This window comes from Neofelis nebulosa, chromosome 7 (assembly GCF_028018385.1).
Source record: "Neofelis nebulosa isolate mNeoNeb1 chromosome 7, mNeoNeb1.pri, whole genome shotgun sequence".
Classification (NCBI taxonomy): domain Eukaryota; kingdom Metazoa; phylum Chordata; class Mammalia; order Carnivora; family Felidae; genus Neofelis; species Neofelis nebulosa.
Genome location: NC_080788.1, coordinates 26,660,934 through 26,682,549, shown reverse-complemented (window position 1 = coordinate 26,682,549; position 21,616 = coordinate 26,660,934). Strand labels below are relative to the sequence as shown.

The window sequence follows — 21,616 nt, the reverse complement described above, 5'->3', positions numbered from 1 at the left end:
TCTAGAAGCATTTGAACCCCATTACTGTAAATTAGCATTTAGACCAACTTTAGCCAAAGCCTGCCCTATATAGATCCATAGATTCCTGAGAAATACAGAAGTAATTCTGATTGCTGGCTTATTAGAATATTCTTTCTATTTATGGTAATGTCAAAAGAGATACATTTAAATACATATCCTCATTCTAAAAGTAGGGCATTGTAATTTACAATTATTTCCAAAAAAATTTATTTCTTACCTTGTTATCATTCTTCCCAAGGTGATTCTTTATTATGTCCTCACTAAAAATAACCAACACCAAAATATCTACAATATAAAATCAGTAAGCAGAAAACTAATGTGATCTTTTTCACTAAATATTAATCATTTTTAAGACTGAGCAGAATGTAAATGCAATAAGCTATCTTCAAACTGGAATTCACCCAGCAGAGCTCCTAGGGTGCTCTGTAACAAAGGCTAGAACTTTTCAAGAAAATTACTGCAACTTGATATGGAAGATATCATTTTCTATTAGATGTTTAAAGTGTTTGTATGTATAGCCATTTAGACCTAACTTATAGTATATTTTTCTCCAAAATACAATGCAATGCTAAACTGTAAAGACTACACAGGGGTGCCTGGGTGACTCAGTTGGCTAAATGTCTGACTAAGGCTCAGGTCATGATCTCACAGCTTGTGAGTTCAAGCCCTGTGTTGGGTTCTGACAGCTCGGAGCCTGGAGCCTGCTTCAGATTCTGTGTCTCCCCCTCTTTCTGCCCCTCCCATGCTCATGCTCTGTCTCTCTATGTCTCTCAATAATGAATAAATGTTAAAAAAAAAGAATTAAAAAAAAGACCATAGAGAAAGAATAACTAAACAATAGATAAAATAGAAGCTTCAGACTGAGCCTCAGGTTTGCCTTTTGTTATAGCAGATTCTATGCTGTTGTATAAAGAAAACCACATACATTATTCTACAAATATAGCACGATTTGTAATAGAGAAACACTTCCTGCTTGAAGATTTAATCACACTTTTTTGTTGACTTTTACCTTTATATGTGTAATATCCTGAAATCAGGCAGAGATAGCGGAAAATGGACACCCATCTTTTTGAAGAATGATCTCTCATTCTACTCTGATAAAATATGATCAGTGACCTTGAATTCTATGAAAAGCCTTTATGGGATGAATCCTTTGAGTTCTCAATGAATGGATGTTAGTGGCATTTACATGGTTATTCAAGATGAAAGGTGCTGCTAAATATCTGCCTGTGTGAGTGGCCATGGCCATGGCCATGTCTATGTCTACCAAACACAGTCAGGTAAATTGGTATTAAAGAACTATGTACCTGGGCATCTGGGTGGTTCAGTCAGTTAAGCATCCAACTCTTGGTTTCAACTCATGGTTTTGTGGTTCATGAGTTCAAGCCCCACATCATTAAGCTCAATACTGAGAGTGCGGGGGCGCCTGGATGGCGCAGTCGGTTAAGCGTCCGACTTCAGCCAGGTCACGATCTCGCGGTCCGTGAGTTCGAGCCCCGCGTCGGGCTCTGGGCTGATGGCTCGGAGCCTGGAGCCTGTTTCCGATTCTGTGTCTCCCTCTCTCTCTGCCCCTCCCCCGTTCATGCTCTGTCTCTGTCCCAAAAATAAATAAAAAATAAAAAACGTTGAAAAAAAAAATTAAAAAAAAAAAAATACTGAGAGTGCGGAGCCTGCTTGGAATTCTCTCTCTCTCTCCCTCTGCCCTCCCCTGCTTGCTCTCCTCCTCTCTCTTTCAAAATAAATAAACTTAAAAAAATTAACAACTATGTATCATTATGTAGTCAATATAGGCAGGCATAATTTTGATACTGTTTGCTAACTATCATAAATAATCCATTTTTAAATTTATTTTTTATTTAAAAATTTTTGTTAAGTTTTATTTATGTTTGAGAGAAAGACAAAGCATGACCAGGGGAGGGGCAGAGAGAGAGGAAGACACAGAGTTTGACACAGGCTCCAGGCTCTGAGCAGTTAACACAGAGCCCGGCACAGGGCTCAAACCCATGAACCATGAGATCATGACCTGAGACGAAGTCAGATGATTAACTGACTGAGCCACCCAGGTGCCCCAATAACCACCCCTTTTTTAAAGTTTACTTATTTATTTTGAAAGAGAGAGAGTGCAGAGGAGAGGCAGAAAGAGAGGGAGAGAAGGAATCCCAAGCAGGCTGTCCCAAGCAGTGCACTGTCACTGCAGAGCCCAACATGGGGCTCAAACTCACTAACTGCGAAATCATGACCAGAGCCAAAATCAAAAGTAGGATGCTTAACCAAGTCACCCAGGGGCCCGATCATAACTCCCCTTTTATAATTCCAACTGAGTCATAGAGGAGGCAGGAAGTGTTCATTTTATACACGTTATTCTTGGATACTTCCTCCAACAGTAAGTAAATGGTCTAAATGCAGTACTTGGCATCACTGTTCACACACAGCAAAAGGAAGGAGAAAGAACTGAGCAGTTACCTTGTCCATAGCAAGCACCCAGCTTGGGAACACTGTCAGGGAAGGTTCTATCAAGGAGAGACCCATGTGATGTATGTATGGGAAAAAACTTCTGGTTTTACCTATTTACCGTGTGGTTGAAATTGCTTTCTCTTTGGTACTCTAGAGACTTAGATTGAAACAGACATGAATCACCAAGAGTTTTTTTTTTTTTTTTTTTTGCAAGGAATTTCATGATTGGTTTTCTTTATGTCATTTTTAGGCAATGAGCCCATCAAAATATGGATTTTTTTTTCAAACAATGACATTATCCACAAGATCAGTTCTTTTTTTTATTTTTTAATGAACATTTAAGGTTCATATACAAAAGCTAACAGAGCAATTAGTCAGTCATGAAATAAGTACAAGGAAATAAAATGGAAAATAACTCAATTACAGTTTCTCACCACTGAAGCACTACACGCTGGCTGCAGCAAGAGGTGGTCAATGTTTCAGCCAGTGAATGCATGGGCCAAATGCCAAGACTGTCATCACATAACTTTTTGTTTTAACATTTCCTTTTCTTTCACTGATCATTATTCAGTTGGATGGGGAGGTGGGGGTGGGAAGAAATGTTTCTTTTCCAAAATAAAGAAAAAAAGGATTTTTTTAAGCAGTTAAATTTTTCCCTGGGGAAATATTTTATCTGTTCATCTAGCATATCATATATTTGTTATTAAATTTATCTGCATAAATATTTGCCTAATCTATTTCTTAATGTAATATCATGCAGTACTTTCTAATTTCAGAACAGTAAGAATTATCAAAGGCAATTAGTTTTGTACATAAATGCCCACAGTTTCCTTTTTAATGAAAAATGTGCTCTTTGTGATCTATGTTTCTTCCAAGAGAGTTGGTCAAGTAATATCATGGAGCATTTCCTAAAATATTTATTTGCTGGGAAAATTTGTATGAAATGACATTTGAAGTATAAAAAACATTGTTAGGTAACACTTGGAACAGTTAAAAATATACTTATCTTGTTTGTAAACTATCAGTGTAAGATACTGAGTATCTGAGTGTCAGAGCCATTGTCTCCTGTTTTTCTAGAAAGTAGTTTGCTTTGTTTATCAATGTGACATCTTTGAAACATCTGACGTTATATATAGAAACATCAAGGCAATATTATTTGTACATATTATTAAACATGCAAAAATTTCCTGAAAGACAGTGCCCGAATATGGAGTCCCTCTGAGTTCAACCTCTCCTTGGTAACCATTCTGCTGGAAGTATGGCTCTCCTGGAGTTTGGGAGTATGGTGAGTTATTTTGGAGGGGCAGCCCCTTTAATCACCGGTTCCCTATTCAAATATGTTGCCCAGTAAACTAAGTTGAAAGTGCCAAACAAGACTGGGAATACAATTCGGGACATTTTGTCAATCTTGCTGATGCTGTTGTAAGTCTTTTTGTTTTCAGAAGTTTTCTCTTCGGAAGGCTTTACTGAGGCTGAAGATGCATTTGAGGTCCCTGCTGGGGTCTGTTCCTTTGGGATGTTGGGGGGGTGGGTCATCTTCCCAGTAGTATAAGCATTTGTTGACTTACTTAGTATGAGTTCCCGCTCCTTCTTCTGCAAAATATATAATAAAACTGTAAGGGCATGCTATTTTCAGGCAATTGTCAAATCATTTCTGAAGGTTCCAAAGGTTTATCTCTCAAAAGAGAGATACAGAAACATCAGCTTAGCTCTAGGGGAGGGAAGTTCTCCACAGACTTCTAAGCCTACAACACCACGTGGCCAGTCTTGAACATGAAATTCTAGAATGACAAAGTAATTCTAAATCAGAATAGTGGTTATCTTTGTTGAGGTGGAGACTACAAAGGGCTTTGTTGACTGGGAAGTGGCATGGTGAACTTTTTGGAGAACTGGTGATATTCTCTATCTCGACAGGGATTTGGCTTACACAGATGAACTCATCAAATGTATCCTTGGTATCTGTGCATTTTACACTATGCAAATTTTTCTTTGAAAGAATCAAATGGAAACAAATATTGAAACTTTGTTAATGATATACATATATTTACATGCATATAAATATATTTAGTGGGAAATATAGTGTCCTTTAACATTTACTCTGGAATGCATAAGAGTATAAAGGCGGTTTGAGGATGAGTGAATGGATAGATAGATGAAAATTAGACAGTAATGACAGATTTTCATCGTGAAATTCTTTAAACATAACAAACATTTGTTTGCAGACGTATAAAATAAAATGCTGCAAAAAGCTGTTCCTTAATATAGTGCCATTAAATAAAATTTATTTGCGAAAACACAGGAAAGTAACTTAAAGGAAATATGTCAACCATTAAAACTATGAAAAAGATAACAAATAGGAAGGAAGCACATAGAGCAAGGAGTGAGAGGAAGTAAGTGAAAAGAGAGGAAGAATCAATATGGAACCAGATGCAGAGAGCATGGGGACATGGTGAGAGAGGCTACACCAGTCCTGGGCTACAGTAGGGACCCTCTGGCCTACTCTTCAGAAATACTACAGTTTTTTGATATATCAGTGATCATGTGCACACCCACACTGGTCTGCCAAAAGAAACTGATAAGCATAACTATGAATTTACTGCCTTGAATGGCTCCCAACTCTTAGTGTAGCCAAGAAAAAAACAGATGCTTTAGAAGATACTAATCTGTGTTGATAACGTGTTTTACTTGGGGGAATGAGCAGTAGTACAGAATTCAGCACAATTACAATGGCTGTGGTGTTCATTGAGATGTGTCCCAGTCCCCTTTCTAGGTCCACCTGCTGCTCAGATGCAGACAGAGCAGCCAGGAGACAGCCTTCAGCTCCAAATCATTCAGGGCTGACTTCAACTTCTTCCTCTGCTGAATGTCACTTCCTCTCTGTTCTTTCATCTGTATTCATCCTTACAAACTACCTTGCACTCCAAACTCTTACCTGGCATTTGCCTCTGGAGATCCCAACATGTGACAATGGTGAACACAGTCTATTTTTCAAGCTCTATACTTCTAAGTAAAAGTCAATTTACATGAGTAGGCTAACACTATGTTTAATAATTCATGTGCACTACCCATGTCTCATAGTATGACTTGCCCACCCAAATGTCTTTAGATGCCCTGATGCTTCAACTGCACAGAACCTTTCAGTCCTAAGTGGTGGGATTCTCCAGCACTACAGCCTTTGAAGGACAACATGAAGCACTGAAGTTCCACAAGACAGTGAGGCATGCTGCTTATTCTAAAAGATCAGTGTTAATCTATGACTAGGTAAACCATGCTGGCTTCATTCCTCCCTCTCCAAAGGTCTTGCCAGCCAGATCTATGGCAAGTAGTAATAACAGTAGGGCCAAGTGTGAAAGTGGAGGCTGACAAGGATGGTGAGCCTACCTGACAACATTTTAGGGCTCTCCATTCATTCTTTCCTCCTAGATTCAGAGATGTGTGCCTGAAGGCCTCAATTCATGCAATAAACTCCCATCTGCTCTTGTACTCATACTTGAGTATCTCCAGTCCACTGTCACATAGCCATCAAAACTCAGAGCCTTAGCAATCATTTCACTTCAGGCAACACAGGGCTGGGCATTGGGAAGCCCTCTTTCCCAATTCCATTCATGCTCCTCCCCCAACAAACATCCTCCATAGCTCCTTTTGTCTTTACCATCAAGTCCAGAAGATTGGGTCAAAAATCTCTAGTTTGCCTCTACAAATGTTTTCCCAGGTCACCACCAATCCACTGTGGTCAGCTAACTCCTGTGCCCCCACTCCATCCCCAACCCCCAAAACATCCACTCCTAAGGTTGCTACTTGTCAGGGCCCTCCCTCCCATCCTATCTCCTTTGAGAGGGCCCAGCACAGACCCCACTTGGCCTTCCTCCAACCAGGCAAGCTGGACTTCAAAATGAGTTTTCCATGACTGGAATTCTGACATGGGAAGGGATACCTGGCCCTTGGAAGTGAGAAGAATCAGATGTGTCAGCTTAAGTCATAACCTCTGACTTTTACCGGAAAGAAAATAGTTGTGTTAAATGCAAAAAGCAAGCATGAGGCCACCGATGAGACACTAAGTGTCCTCAACAAAAAGAGACAGCCCTGGGTGGTTGTTCCTGGTTTGTGGCCCTGACTGGGAGGTCAGGTCAGACAATTCTAGTCTTCTATAATACTTTCCAGGACTCCCTTCATGCTGAATTTTCAAAGGACAGATTTTTATTTCAAGTCTACTTTGATAACTTTGATCTACTCTCTTCAGAGCAAAGATTTTGCTTATTTGTTTAATGCATGGTGTAATTAGCAGTTTATCAAATGTTGTTTCATTTTCTGCTCCATGTAGATTATTCTCACCTCCCCAAGGACATGGTTCAGCTTGGAATTCTGTGCAACCTTTTTTCTTCAAATATTCCTTAGATTTAGGCACAAATCACCCTCTAAATACCTGATAATTAATTGCTTTGAACAAAGTAATGCTTTCCACAATAACTGTGCATCATTAAGTGAACCAAATCATCTCTTCCTCAGGTAGGGTTTACTGCCTCCAATAAGCTGCATGCTCTCCACATGCCCTTAAAGCCACCCTGCAGAAGATCTACTGTATGGTGTAGTGGCAAAAGAGAGTGACAGAGAATATACAATTCAGAACCGGACAAGTAGTCACTGAACAGACAGAAGGTACATTAGCAAAAATAGCAGACCTATGTCTAAACAGCTCAAGCCATTCACCTGACACCAGACCTTTTGCTTGATCGAAGCTAATGATTCAAAACAAAGTTGAAATAGGACCTGTTGTAAGTAAGACTTGGTAGAGACCCTCAACACAAGGGAAGGAGTCCTTTTTTTGTTGGGGGTGGGTGGGAGATAGGGAGGAGAAACACTTGTCTTATATTTGATATTTTGTACCATAAATGTTTTCTCTGGAGGAAGGGGGGGAAATGTAGTCAGTACCTTGACCTTGGCTGCTTCTGAGGCTTTTTTGCCATCCCAGGCCCAGCCTCTCTTTGTGAAATAGTTGACGGTGGCAAACTCAATCAGCGCAGAGAACACGAAAGCATAGCACACAGCTATGAACCAGTCCATGGCTGTTGCATAAGCCACTTTGGGTAGAGAGTTCCGAGCACTGATGCTGAGGGTCGTCATGGTCAGCACCGTGGTCACCCCTGTGGTGGTTGGGGATGGTGTGGGAGGGGATGGGTAGGGAGAATGGAAACAAGGATCAGTACTGGCCCCCAGACCCTAGTATAACACCCCTGCCATAACAGATGAAGACAGGAAAGGAACTAGTTACCTTTATCAGTGAACTGGTTATCTTTACCAGACAGAACCTCCCTCTCTACAGTTTCATAACATTTAACACACTCATAGCATTTATTTTCTATTTTATTGCTTATTTTATTTACCTTATTAATTGGCTCCTTCCTCGAGAATACAAGCTGAGGAGGGTAGGGATTGGGTCCGATATATACACATACTCTGTGTCCCCATTGTCTTGAACCAAGCAAATAGCAAATAGCTCTTGTTCAACAAAGATGTGTTGAATAGGTAGTGTTCCTCTGTTCCATGGGGGCAATACCCAATGGAGAACAGGTAATGACATTCACATAGCATCTAGTGAAGTGTTTCACAAAAATTTGCTAGGCACCCTATGAATAGTGGACTCAAGGCAACCTGAAGAGACAAACCTGCTTTTACATGTATTAACCCAACTTGCAGACCTTGAGGAACTGAGAAGCTGAGTGCAGTAGAAGCACCATGTCTGAATCTGAGTCTCAGTACTTTCCTCCATCCAAGAGGGATCAATGTCCCCTAAAAGCCACTGTGCAGGGTGTCTGTGGCCAGTCTGCCTTGGCTTCTGTGGAACATTGCAGTGATAATGCAGCAAGGCCAGATACGTGGAGGGGAACGTTCAGGACTGGCAGATTACAAGCCATCTATATAGCATCCACTAAGTGCCAGATTGATTTAAGCTACATTCTGGATGGGTGTCATTATCCCCATTCACAGGTGACATGTTTAAAGATTTAAAAATACTTAGCAATGTACCCCATTTCACTAGCTGACAACTGAGAACCCATATTCAGACCAGGATCTGCAGGACCCTTATAGCCCACACAACTTCCACATGCTCTGTGTCTTCCTCCTCACCACAGTTTTGTTTGCACAAGGGTGCACTTGTGTGCATAGGGTGTGGGCACAATGCACCTGCTATGGGTTGGATTGTGTTTGCCCAAAATTCATATGTTGAAGTCCTAACCTCCAGAACTTCAGAATGTAAACTAACTTGGAAATAGAGCCTTTACAGAAATAATCAGGTTAAAATGAGATTGTTAAGGCAGGCCCTGATGCAACATGACAGGTGCCACAAACATGAACACAGGAAGAGTACTGAGTAAAGACTGGAATTCTCTATCACAAGCCAGGAAACTGCCAGAAACAAGGAAAGGGGCCTGAAATAGACCCTTCCCTCACAACCCTCAGAAGGAACAAGCTTTGCTGACCTCTTGATTTTGACTTGTAGCCTCCAGATCTGAGACAATTAATTTCTGTTGTTTAAGCCACTCAGGGCATGGTACTCTGTTATATAACCTTAGGAAACCAGTACAGCACCAAGGGCATAATGTCACTAGTGGTCACAGCAGCTTAGTTTTCATCCAATGTCATCCCTCAAAGGTATTTATATGTCCTTATTGAACATGGTACCATGTGTGGAATTAATAGAAATCCACTATTCTTAATAGAATAGAATCCACTTAATTCTTAATAGAATTAAGAGAAATCACTATTAATATTAATAAATTAAATATTAATTATTAAATAGTAGGCATCTTTGATTTTTCTTAGAAATCCACTTAATCATTGTACTTGGAAAGTGTTCTGGCATGACCTTTAACAGGCTTCTTGCAACTTTTTGGGTCCTTTAACACCCTAATGTGCATCTGGAATCTCCAAGAAGAAACAGATGCTAATATGCAACATTGTCCAAACTATTTTTTTTTCTCAGCCACCTACTAATGTTCCCCTAAAGAGCTGGAGCCATAAGTCAACCTCCACACCTCTCCGAAACATTCCTGAAGCTAGATGAAGCAGGGTAAGTGAAGCTCGCCATGTAGGTGGAGGTAGAGAGATAGTCTGACAGGAACACTCCTGGGCCACTCACTTAGAAACTCCCTGGGCTCTCAAGCTTCCTACAATTATGGTAGTGTTAACATAAAATTCTGGTCACGATTACCTTCTTTTCAAGGGAAAGTGCAACAGTAAGAGCTGAGGCATGAAGTATACCTTACAGTTTAGAAATATGTGAGCCTCCATTACCGCAACTGACCTGCAAAACTACCTTTAGTATCACTGCTGAAATGTGAGGAAGCAGAATTTCCAGGTACGAGTCAAATGCTGAACTATGTCTGCTATGCTGAGGTACCTCTTGAACTAGATCTTGCTAAACCTCATTTATGTCTTAGGGATGTCAAATGATGTTATTCTACTAAATGGTTATCCTATATGTGTATGTATGTGTACATGTATATATTTGTATATGTATGTTTATATATATATATATGTGTGTGTGTGTATAATATATATTTATTATTTATACATGAAAATATCCATATATTCATATCATAGACACCATATGATGGTATATATGATATATAGATATGTAATTTATTATTACCATACCACATATGGTAAATTGAATGCCTGTTGGGAGTTAATTTTAAAGTGGTATCACGTTTCAAAGAAAACTGCTTGATAACGTAAAAAGCAGTACTTTAGGAGAAGTGTGAAAATACTGTAGCAAAATCTCACATAAGACAGATGGCTACCAGTTTCAAACCTAAAAAAAAAAAAAAAAGCCTACCAGCAAAAGCTTTTCAAAATGGAAACAATGATCAAATAGACCAAGTGTCATTTCCTAAAACCTTGTTAAGTGCAATCCTAAATCCTTATCCTTAACATTGAATTCTTTACTAATTGGTCTGTTTGTTTTCCAGGTCACAGAACAGACAGCACTAGTCATTCAGAGGCTGTTCTTTGGGGGTAGTTAGAAGCAGTCACAAAACACCAGTGTAGGCCTGGCTTGGGGACACTCACCAAACACTGTCCTGGCAGGGACTGATTCTCTGTTCAGCCAAAAGGACACTTGTGACAAGATCACGGTCATTATGCAGGGAAGGTAGGTCTGGATGACAAAGTACCCAATCTTCCGCTTCAGATGGAAATGAGCTGTCATGATTGTGTATTCACCTGCAAATAAACAAATTAACTCGGGCCACCACTTGTCCTACAGTCCTGCCTATGGTTCCTGCCCCTGAACCAGAGGCAGTCCAGAAGTCCCCTTTTTTCCACCTTCCCACTGGACAACTATTTGTTTGTATTGTTAGGATGAAGGAGATGAAAGAGGATGCATAGATTTCTTAGCCGTCATTCTGTAAGTCTTTTGAGCCCCAGCCTCTGAAGAGCCCTTCCTGGTGGATGTTTTTCCTGGGGAAAATCAGATTTGTGTGTTTTCCTAATCCCTGGTCACAATCTGTGCCACTCTCTGCCCACCCCCTCACTGCTACTGCCATCAGGATTTCAGGATTTAGCCTCTCCAGATATAACTCAGGACATCACAGAGCCCTGTTGCAGGTGGAGAATTGTTCTCCCTATTTCCCAGCCAGGGAAAGCTGGCAGGAGCTGGGGAAAGCACTCCCCACAGGCTCTGCACTCCGTGACAGACCCAGGTGGAGGCTGAAGAACAGCAGTTTGAGGAGGCCACTGGTCTGGCAGCCCCTCCCTCCTGCCACCTACCAGGGGAGACCGGGGCATTTCCTTGGAGATGCCCCAGTGCCTTCTCTGGATCTGCCTGGCTGTGTGGGAGGCCAGCGGGGACCTCCCATTCATTGCTGAGAATGACGCTGCCCTGATGGTGAACTGGTAAGGAGCTGAGATGGGTTGTGGTTGGAGGGTATATAAATGGATATCAACTGGAAAGTCTCTAATGCTAGATTCCTTTTTCTGAAAAAAATATAGTTAACATATGACGTTGTATTAGTTTCAGTTGTACCACATAGTGATTCGACAATTCTGTACATTACTTAATGCTCACCATGATAAGTGTAGTCACCATCATTCACCATATAACATAATAACAATTACTACTGTCTGTACTCTACGTTGTGCCTTTCATCTGTGTGACTGCTACCTGAATATACACCTCCCTAGGAAGATGGGGAGGCTGCTTTGAGGAGTGGAGGCAGAGTTAAGCTGATCTGAGGACAAGAGTTCTTTTGCTGAATTGCAAGGAGTAGATGGTGTGGCTGGGGAGCTGGATAGAAATGCAAAGTGGGGAGAAAGGGCTTGAGGCTGCCACTAATGCAGACCTGGGTGGGAGCCATCTGTTTGGGGGTGGGGGGAGGATCTGCCAGAGACCAATGTGGAGCATTGGTACTTTGAGTCAGATAGCACAGATCTGCCATGTGCTATTGGAATCAAAGCCCAGAGCTCAGCATAGCCAGCTGTGGAGGTCCCTACGTGCCTTTTCTCTCAGCATGCCAGATGTCAGAGGCAGGGGGAACCATTAAGATCACATGTAGCAAAATCTGCCCCCTTCCAGAAAAAAACACAAAATTCCTAGCAGTGTCTGCGACACACCAGCATTGGCAGGCCACATTTTTCCCATAGCCTGAAGGCAGGTCAGAGCAGCAGAGAGGGACTGAGCAGGTTTTATCACACCAGAAGGAAACAGCGACAAAGAGAAGGAGGATGAGCTACGTTTAATAGCAAGAACTGAATCTTTGTAATGATCCAATGTTGCCTCTTCTTAACACCCAAGAAGAGGGGAAATACCAGTCTATTTCTCTGCAGTAGGGTTTGATATTACTCTCCTACTTATAATGCTTTTATTGTTGTTCTTTTCATTGTTTTTTTTTTTTTAATTTGAGTATAGTTGACACACAATTTTACACTAGTTTAGGGCGTACAACATAATGATTTAACAGGTTTATATGTTACGCTGTGTTTACCACAAGTGTATCTACCATCTGTGCCAATACATCCCTATTACAATATTTTAGTATCATGGACAATATTCCTTATGCTGTACCTTGTGTTTCTGTGACTTACTCATTCCATAACTGGAAGCCTGTATCTTCCACTCTCCTTCACCCATTTTGCCCATCCGTTCACCCCCTCTTTCATTTGTTTTATTTTTGAGTTAAGGGTAGCAATATCAGATAATGTTTAAAAAAAGACCATATTTTTAGAATGCAGATAGAGGCAGAAACCCCATTTATACATTGTTAAAGAACTGTATGGAACAACTCCAAACAGCAGCATCCTCCATCAGCATGACATTTCTTTACCCCAAACATCTGCCATGCTACCTCTTCACTTGTTCCCATAAAATTAGGCCTGCTTCCTCTTCCTCTCTCTTTAACTAGGCATCCACACGGTGCCACCATCCTCACCATCCTGCCAGGCTCTCTCCCCTCTCCTCAGGATGCCCAGCACCAGGCTAATGGGTAGGCTCTAGGAGCCTGTGTGTAGAGGAGGCATGCACTCAATGTCCATGAGCTTCCTTCCAGCCCTGAGGTTTGTATCATTTGGAGCTGACCGGGGTATCATTTGGAGCACAGAACTCATCCCCATGACAAGGCCCACTCCATCCCTGTTATACTTTTCTTCTCTGCCATATGGAGACTCTCTGGCACCCTGGGGTCTCCTCCCCTCCTGACTGCTGGGGCTGGGCCTCCTGTGGCCAGGAGGCAGCCAAGGATGCACCCTGCAGGTGCAGAAACTTGAACATATCCTGTTCCTTTGGAACACCTCACCCATTTTAAATCAGGTGAAGCCAGGCTTGCCCCTGTGGTACTCAGCCCGGCCCTATGTACATGAGAGTGAGAGCCTCTGCTTCTTTCTTGGTGAGGTCTCAGCTGTTTCTATTCTGCTTGGTTGTACTCCCCAAAATTCAACCCTTGGGACATCTTCTTAGAAATGTTCAAAACCTCCTGGTAGGGGGAGCTGGTAAATAGGAGTACTTGTAGGAAGCTGTCTACCTTTCCTGAAAAGACTACTGCCTCTATGTCTCAACGCTGGGAGCAGGGACTGCATTATATAAGGAAGGCTATGTCACCTCCAGGAAGAGCCTATGATCACAGGGCCCTGCTCACATGAGGGCAAACACATCACAGATCAATGCCTCCCATGGCTCTTCATGCTGCTAGGCAGCCACTGCAGTTGGTGCCTCCGTGTGCAGCTGCAAGAACGGGAATCTGAATTGGAGAGCTCCTGTGGACAGCACCACACAACCACAGCTGTGCCCCAGCTTGCTAAGTAGAACTCAGGTGTTCCTAGGAGGCATGCCCCTCCCCCCACCCTCAGCATGGTACAGGAACACTGAGTTCTCCCAGGGTGTGACATTCTGTCTCTTGGTCTCACCTGTGCTGGTGCTGATGTTCTCAGTGCCTACTGTCTGCCCCATCAAGTGGTACTGGTTTAACCTGGAGCCATCTTCTGCCACCACCACTGACTTAGTGGTTCCATTGGTCCACACATAGACAACTTCGGAATTAGGATATGCATCTGTATTGGAGCGCAGAAGGTGGTATAAACATGGAATTATTTTCAGCCTGGCACAACCAACGATGTGTATAAAAGTAGCAAGAGAGATGGTTGGAAAGTTAAAGGACCTGAAGACTGCACAGGTGGTCAAACCAAGGCAGATGCCGCCACTGTTCAGGTAGGGCCTTCTCATTTCTAGAGATCTGAGTAGTCAGCAATCAGTGCCTGTTTCCCAGTATGTATTTGCTCTTTAGGGTATGCTATCACATGGGCTGAGACTACAGTGCCAGGGGCTCTCCCAGCTCTGTGGTGTTGAGCAAGTAACTTATGGTCTGTGCCTCAGTTCTTCCATCTGTAAAATGGGATGGTTACAGTAGCTACTTCTTAGGGCTCCTGCTATCATGATACAAGCTCCATAATGACCAAATGCATAGAGCACGTGGAGGAGCACCTGAGTGCATCAGCTATGATAAAGGTTCCACTTTGCAACTGGTACTTATTGTCTTGTCTGACACTGTCCTGGTGGGAGGGTGGCATGGTACATATGACCTGCATTGGTGTCATGCCTATGAATGTTACTTTATATGGCAAACAGTACTGTGCAGATGGAGTTAAGGCTACGGGCCTTTAAATCAGAAGATTATCCTGGATTAACCCAGTGCACCCAATATAATCACTTGAGCCCTTAAAAACAGAGAACTTTCTCCAGCTGGAGCCAGTCAGAAATCTGTCTCAGAGAGATTTGAAGCATGAAGAAAGTACTTCGCTGTCATTGTTGGCTTTGAATATGGAGGAAGGGGCCATGGCAAGTGGGCAGGTTCTAGAGGATAAGAATGACCCCCCAGGTGACAGCAAGCAGGAAACAGGGACTTCCAACCTACAGCCATGCAGAACTGAATCCTGCCAACAACCTGAATGAAGCTGGAAGTAGCCCTGCTACTGTCAGCCCTATTGACACTATAATTCTAGCCTGTGGGACGCAGCACAGAGACATCAGGCAAACACACTGTATTCTGACCTATGAAACTATAAGACAATAAAGGTGGTTTTTCTTTTTTCTTTTTTTCCAACTTTATTGAGATATAATTGACATGTAGCATTGCTTAAATTTAAAATATACATTGTAATAGCTTGATAGATATATAAATTGTACAATGATTACCACAGTAAGGTTAGTTACATATTGATTTAAACTGCTAACTTTGTGATAACCTGTCATGCAGCAATAGAAAACTAGAACAGTTAGATGGAGAACAGAGGCTCTCTCCAAGAGGAGGGAGAAAAATACACATAAAACATACAACAGGTGAGTAATTGCTATGGAGAGCTACAAGCTATGAAGAGGGAAGAGGTACAATTTTAAGTGAGCTTCTCTAGGAAGACCTCACTTAGGAGACCCAAGAGATGTTCAGGAGCTGGCCACAAGGCTGTTAGGAGGAAGAGCATCCCAGGAATGGGTGCTACAAAGGTCCTGAGGCAGGAGCATGCCTGCAATACCTGAGGAGAAGCCAGGCAGGCAGTGTGGCTGGACAGGGAAGAGGGCAGAGGGAAGAGGAAAACATCAGATAAAACAGTGTCTCGAGGATATTTTATAGCTTTTGCTGTGAGCTAATCAGAAGACATGGAGGTAGGGATGGGGGATTAAGCAAATAAGTGACATATTATAACTCATGCTTTAAAATGATCTGTCTGGTTGAGATGGAAGAATAGAATGTCGGTGAGAACCAGACAGAAATGGGAGACTGCCTAGGGCAACATTAAAATAATCCAGGTGAAAGGGTGCCTGGGTGGTTCAGTCAGTTAAGCGTCCAACTCTTAATTTAGGCTCAAGTCATGATCTCATGGTTCATGAGATCGAGCCCCACATCAGGCCTTAAAAACAGAGAACTGGGGGCGCCTGGGTGGCGCAGTCGGTTAAGCGTCCGACTTCAGCCAGGTCACGATCTCGCGGTCCGTGAGTTCGAGCCCCGCGTCAGGCTCTGGGCTGATGGCTCAGAGCCTGGAGCCTGTTTCCGATTCTGTGTCTCCCTCTCTCTCTGCCCCTCCCCCGTTCATGCTCTGTCTCTCTCTGTCCAAAAATAAATAAAAAACGTTGAAAAAAAAATTAAAAAAAAAAAAAAAAAAAAAAAAAAAACAGAGAACTGTTTCTGTTCTGACAGCACTGAGCCTGCTTCAGATCCTCTGTGTTGTTCTCTCTCTCTGGCCCTCCCCTCTCTCTTTCAAAAATAAATAAACTTTAAAAAAAGTCCAGGTGGAATACGACAGTGGTGGGCAATGGCAAAAAGAGGAGAAATTAGGGATACGTGTTAAAGAGAAGATTTGTCCAGTTGCTAATGAATCATGTAACCTGTGACAGAAAGAAGGTGGCCAGGCTGGACATCTGGACAGTTCATTTGCACTTAGGATGGCAAAGATTCTGGAAGGACCTGGCTTCTGGTGAAACAGCAGCAGTACAGGTGCAATGTATCAGAAATGATACCTACAAGGGGTTTACTTGGGGATCCTGAGCAGGCAGTTGGCTATATAAGTTAGTTCATGGGAATGGTATCGAGTGAACATGGGATCTCTCCAGTTGCCAGCATATGGATGTCAACTGAACCCTGGGCTGATGAGATCACCTGAGTAGTGTTGGTGGATAAAAAAGGGTGGTAAATGACTTCCTAGCATGCTGCAGCGTGCAGAATATGAGAAGGTGAGGGGGAAACAGCAAAGCCACCGGAGCAGCAGGCACTGTGGTGGGAGGGCACAGGGAATGTGCTGTCCGGGAGACCCGTGTCACAGACTTCAGATGATGGATCAGGAGTGGTCACAGGGCCTAGCAGCATCTGGCCACCGTGGCAAAAGCAGTTACATAAGAGCAGCTGGCTTTGAAGAACTGACAGGCTCATTTGTTCCAGTTGTCTCTTGAGGCCCCTGAAGGTAAGCCAGCATACCTGTCCCATGATCAGGCCCATGAATCTGAATAGATGCCACATCCAACCACTTTGACACCTTTCGAACAAAGAGGTCTGCTTTGCTCCCAGCTGCTTAAGCAGAGCATGACCCTCAAGCACGTTTGAAAGGAACCATGTACCCATAGAGATGAGGTATCTGTAGATGTCTCAGGAGATGAGGGATGAACTGCAGAGGTCTGATGACACTGGTGGCAGGGGAGCCATCCCTCAGTATGACAGCATGCTCTGCGACTCCACTCCAAGCTGAGTAAGCCCACTGCAATGTGAAGGATCCCCTGGAGCAGCAATTCTATTAGATCAGGCCAACAAAACTATGCATTTGGATCAGAGATCTTAACAGGTAGAAGTCAGAAGAATGGGCTCTGGAATGATCAAGAGTTCTACTAAAAAGTGTAGAAGTTTCTTTGCTAATGCACATCGCTACCTTTATTCTTCATTTATGTGCAAAAGAGTATCCATACAGTTGAAAAATAATGAAATCAGCATGTTGCACTCAGCATAATACAGAGGAAAACAGAAGAAGCTTCACGACTCCCTGTGCATGACGCACTGAAAACTCACATCCTCCCTACAAACTGGTATTCTGAATTTTATGATAACCATTGCACTGTTTGCTTTGTAGTTTTACTTCCTGGGCAGAAGCAGAAGTCACTAAACAAAGTTGGTTTTTGTTGTTTTGTTTTGTTTTGTTTTTGGGCTTTGCGTATATCTTCTTTGTGAAATCTGTTCATGTTTTGACTCATATTTCCTTTACATATTCTGACACTTTTCGTTCTATGTATTGCAAATATCTTCAAATTTTTGGCTATTTCACTGTGTTCTTTTTTTAAATTTTTTGATAAAATTAATGTTTGTCAAATTTATTATTCTTTTCATTTTTCTGCATCTTATTTCAGAGGCCCTTGCTGTTCTGAGGTCACACTATATTACAGGTGCATTATCAAAGTTTTAACACATTGTCTTTCACCATTTGGGCCTTACTTACTAGAAGCTGACTTCTGTATATATTTTCCACACAGCAGTATCCAATGGCATTTTCTCCATGTGATTTTCTGTGTTGCTACCAAAATTATTAAGCCATCTCTCCCAGCCACTCACTTTCAGGGTTTGTTCTGCCAAGTAAGGTTTCCGTCATGCACTGGTTTTCTCTTTGCTGGGTCCTCTGCTAAGCTCTCTTTTCCGGTCCTGCTTTAGAAAACACCAATAACTGGAAGGGTAACATACCCCTCTTTTCTTCTTCAGGGGACGCTGCTTATTCCTCTGCTCACCCATATACATGTTGGAATTGGCTTAGGCTTCCATAAAAATACTCTGATGAGATTTATACTGTAACTGAACTGGATGTATATATTATAGACTGAGGAGACATGACATCTTTCGGTATTGTATTTTTTTTTTAATTATGGACATGATGTGTCTCTCCATGTATTTAGGTCTTTGTAGTGAAAGTGCTTGACAATAAGTTTTTGGTTTTTTTTTTTTTTTAATTGTAAGGCAAGCACCTGATGTTAAGCTTTTGATTGCTGAGGCATCTACTTCATGGCAGCCTTCTAGAACATACTGATAGCTACACAACTAAATAAAGAGCCAGGCCACCCCACCCATGATATTCCCCTTTTAGAAAGCCCAGTGTGACCTAGATAGCTGACCACTTGAGTGACCCCACTTTTCCCTTCCTGTGCCCTAATTCTTGCTCTTATGGTTTAAATTTGACAATAAAGAATGAACTTGCCAAACCCTAGGCACCCCAACCTAGACCCAAATAAAGGAAAACTCTGGTTCTGTGCTCCCTCTTTCCCTCTCTCTACCTGTGACCTTGCCATATGCCCCCAGGTGTGCTGTGTACCTTCTAGGACTTGTGAGTAATAAATGTTTTTTCAAAGTTCCCTGATGACTGTTGCTGAGATTAATCTTGCAATCATAATGAGAACCACAAGAGTTGGTCCCACTACAGCACTGGCTCCACTAAGAGAAATGTCTGTAGGGTTTCACTATGAGTAATATGGCCAGGAAAGTGCCCAGGCATCCTAAGTGATAGCATCACTATTGATAGGCTGAGGCCTACCCAAAAGTTTTCTATATTGAAATATTTTTAATGTTTGTATCATTCTCTATCTTTTTTAAAAAGTTTATTTATTTTGAGAGAGGGAGAGAGAGAGCACATGCATACATGCACAGGGGAGGGATAGAGAGAGAGAAGGAAAGAGAGAATCCCAAGCAGACTCCGTGCTATCAGGCAGAGCCCAACACAGAGCTCAAACTCATGAACCCATCCAGTCATGACCTGAGCCAAAATCAAGAGTTGGATGCTTAACTGACTGAGTCACACAGGCACCCCTCATTCTCTATCTTTTTGCTGGATGTCTCCCCCTAGATGTTTGATACTCAATATTCTTTTTCAGTAACCAGTGTACTCTGTCTTTGAGCAAAGGGCAAGTGATAAGCCAACTTATCAGAAAGTTGCTAAGCAAGGGCGGGGTCAGAACCTTTAAAATGATTGATGACTCTGAGATTTATCTGCATACTAATGATTTGAAATGGAAGTAAATAGAGTAGACTCCATTATAACAGTTAGTGAAATATCATGGATGCTAGACTTCACTCACATTGCAGGTAAATGTTGAGTGGTATTCTTGCCTTTTTAAAAAATTAACATACCTTCATTTTCAAGTTTTAGGTAATATATAACTATATTTTTCACATTAAAGCTTCCCTGACACAAGTACATTCTGTTGTAATTTCCCTTCTCTCCTGGGGAGATGGGTGGCTCTCTCTCTGGAGAGATGAATGTGGGGGCTGATGATGCCTCTACCTTGGCAAGCTGCTTTCCAAATGTCTGGTCATAGGCACCACTGGGCATGTGCTAATAAGACTGTGAGGGCTCCCTGCATTCTAAATAAATGACAGTGAGATTTCTATCTCCCTCCTACTTTGTAAATGTTATAGGACCCTGAATATTAAAGAGCTGTGGCACTCAGACATGGACTTAAGCAGAGCAGCCCTGCTGGATTCTGGTCAAGGCTGTGAGTGTGGAGCAGACAGTAGATGGTATGAGACTATATCCCCTGGCTTCTTACTGTCCCCAGACTGGCTCAGGAAGCTTCTGTTTCTATCGTCTTATACACCTGCTGTGTATCTTTTTCTCAGTTCATCCACCTCACAATGGGGAGAGCTGCTGCCTGTGAAGCTGGTCTCCCTCTGACTACAACTCTAGTGAGAAGGGCTACAGATGTCCCATTAACAACTCCTCATTCCATTTCCCAATCCATAGGGGAGATGTAAGTCTGACCTCTGGTCAAGAGAAGGGGACCCCCCCCCCAACCCTTGGGAAATGTGAGTAGATCAGAAAATGTTAATCCTAAAGCTCAATAAGGGAACTCAAATCTCAAGGCAATAGGTTGGAGTGACCAGGGTCAGTTCTGAGAGTTAGGAACATCTGGGAACACAGACGTGTCTAAAAAGAGTACAGAACACAGGAAATAATGTTTCCCCCATGGAGCTGCTTACTTGGTGCCAAATCTGCTCAAGAAAGAAGGGAAAGGAGGTGAAGAGCATATAAGAGGCAGGAGAGAGAGGACATCAGGACACATGGAGCATTCTGAAAAGTGGTAGAGGTCTAGAGGTGCAAGTGTCCTTTCTGGTGGCCTGGAGTTAGGTCACAGATAGGAGTCCTGGGGTGGTGGAGGAGGCACTGAGGTGGGTGTGAAGACTGGTACAGGCCTATGGAAGGCACAGACCCCACCCCATCTGCTCTCTTGACTGCAGTGCTGGGAATTACTTTCTACAGTGGTATTGGAGATGGCATACAGTTGCAGATGGCTCTCCTTGAGCTCTGAGGCTAAGTGGCATATTGAGGAGGGAAGCACGTCTATGCTGCAGGGATCACTGGCTGGGCACAAGGCTAACTCTGATACATGCAGGCTTGTTGGCCATATAATCTCTCAGCCTCTTTTTCCATTTTTGGTGAGTGTGTGTGTGTGTGTGTGTGTGTGTATAATAATATTTATAATAAAGACCCAATAAAATAATAATTGTTAATTATATACAAGTTACTTGAAATCACAAAGTGATATATGAGTGTATCTTATAAGGCAAACTAATAATTCATAACATCTTGCTTTTCAAACTGTTAGTATTAAATAGCCTATTGATATTGATAATGTTAATAGCATTAATAATAACAAGAGCCAGTGTGGCCTCTGTCATTTCAGTTCAGTATTGCTAAGTTCTTCTCTCTTCATCAGATTAGGGGTGAGAATAAATGACACTCATGTGCATTTCACCCTGGGTATTTAGCACTAAATTATTCTCTTTGTGTTAGCTGCATGGCATTCCATCTTTTAGCCATGCACAACAGTAAATGAGGCAATCAGTTTTGTTGTGCTATCATTTGTTACGAGTTAGAGCTCTAGAAACATAATACTCGCCTCCTGTCAACCATATATCAGCACAGCAAGGCAGGAAGGTTTTAAATACTTTCACTCTTAACTGACTTGGGAATTCATCACTGCTTTCTGAGTGGCTCCTTTTCCTGGGTTGACACTTTCTGTTTATCCAGGTCTAGCTTTGCAAATCCTGATTAGAAGGTAGAGATGTCACTTTTAACCCTTATTTATAAGGACTTTAAAAAGCAATGAGTGTTTGCTAAACTATGAAAGAAATATAGC

General features: G+C 42.2%; 2 protein-coding genes across 3 annotated transcripts in view; one reads left to right on the top strand and one right to left on the bottom strand.

Annotated features, from left to right (window-relative positions):
- Nucleotides 1–2,364: 2,364 nt before the first annotated feature.
- The window catches only part of GABRA5 (gamma-aminobutyric acid type A receptor subunit alpha5), an 88,717-nt gene continuing 69,465 nt past the window's right edge, over nucleotides 2,365–21,616 (bottom strand). For both annotated transcript variants that reach the window (XM_058736904.1, XM_058736905.1), the window contains 4 exons: nucleotides 13,873–14,016; nucleotides 10,546–10,698; nucleotides 7,405–7,616; nucleotides 2,365–4,068 (listed from right to left, as the gene is read on the bottom strand). In XM_058736904.1, the coding sequence (XP_058592887.1) occupies nucleotides 3,766–4,068; nucleotides 7,405–7,616; nucleotides 10,546–10,698; nucleotides 13,873–14,016 (812 nt within the window). In that variant the 3' untranslated portion in view covers nucleotides 2,365–3,765. The remainder of the gene's footprint in view (nucleotides 4,069–7,404; nucleotides 7,617–10,545; nucleotides 10,699–13,872; nucleotides 14,017–21,616) is intronic.
- The window catches only part of GABRB3 (gamma-aminobutyric acid type A receptor subunit beta3), a 475,998-nt gene continuing 465,439 nt past the window's right edge, over nucleotides 11,058–21,616 (top strand). Inside the window, exon 1 of the mRNA XM_058736901.1 lies at nucleotides 11,058–11,370. Coding sequence (XP_058592884.1) covers nucleotides 11,273–11,370 — 98 coding nt within the window. The 5' untranslated portion in view covers nucleotides 11,058–11,272. The remainder of the gene's footprint in view (nucleotides 11,371–21,616) is intronic.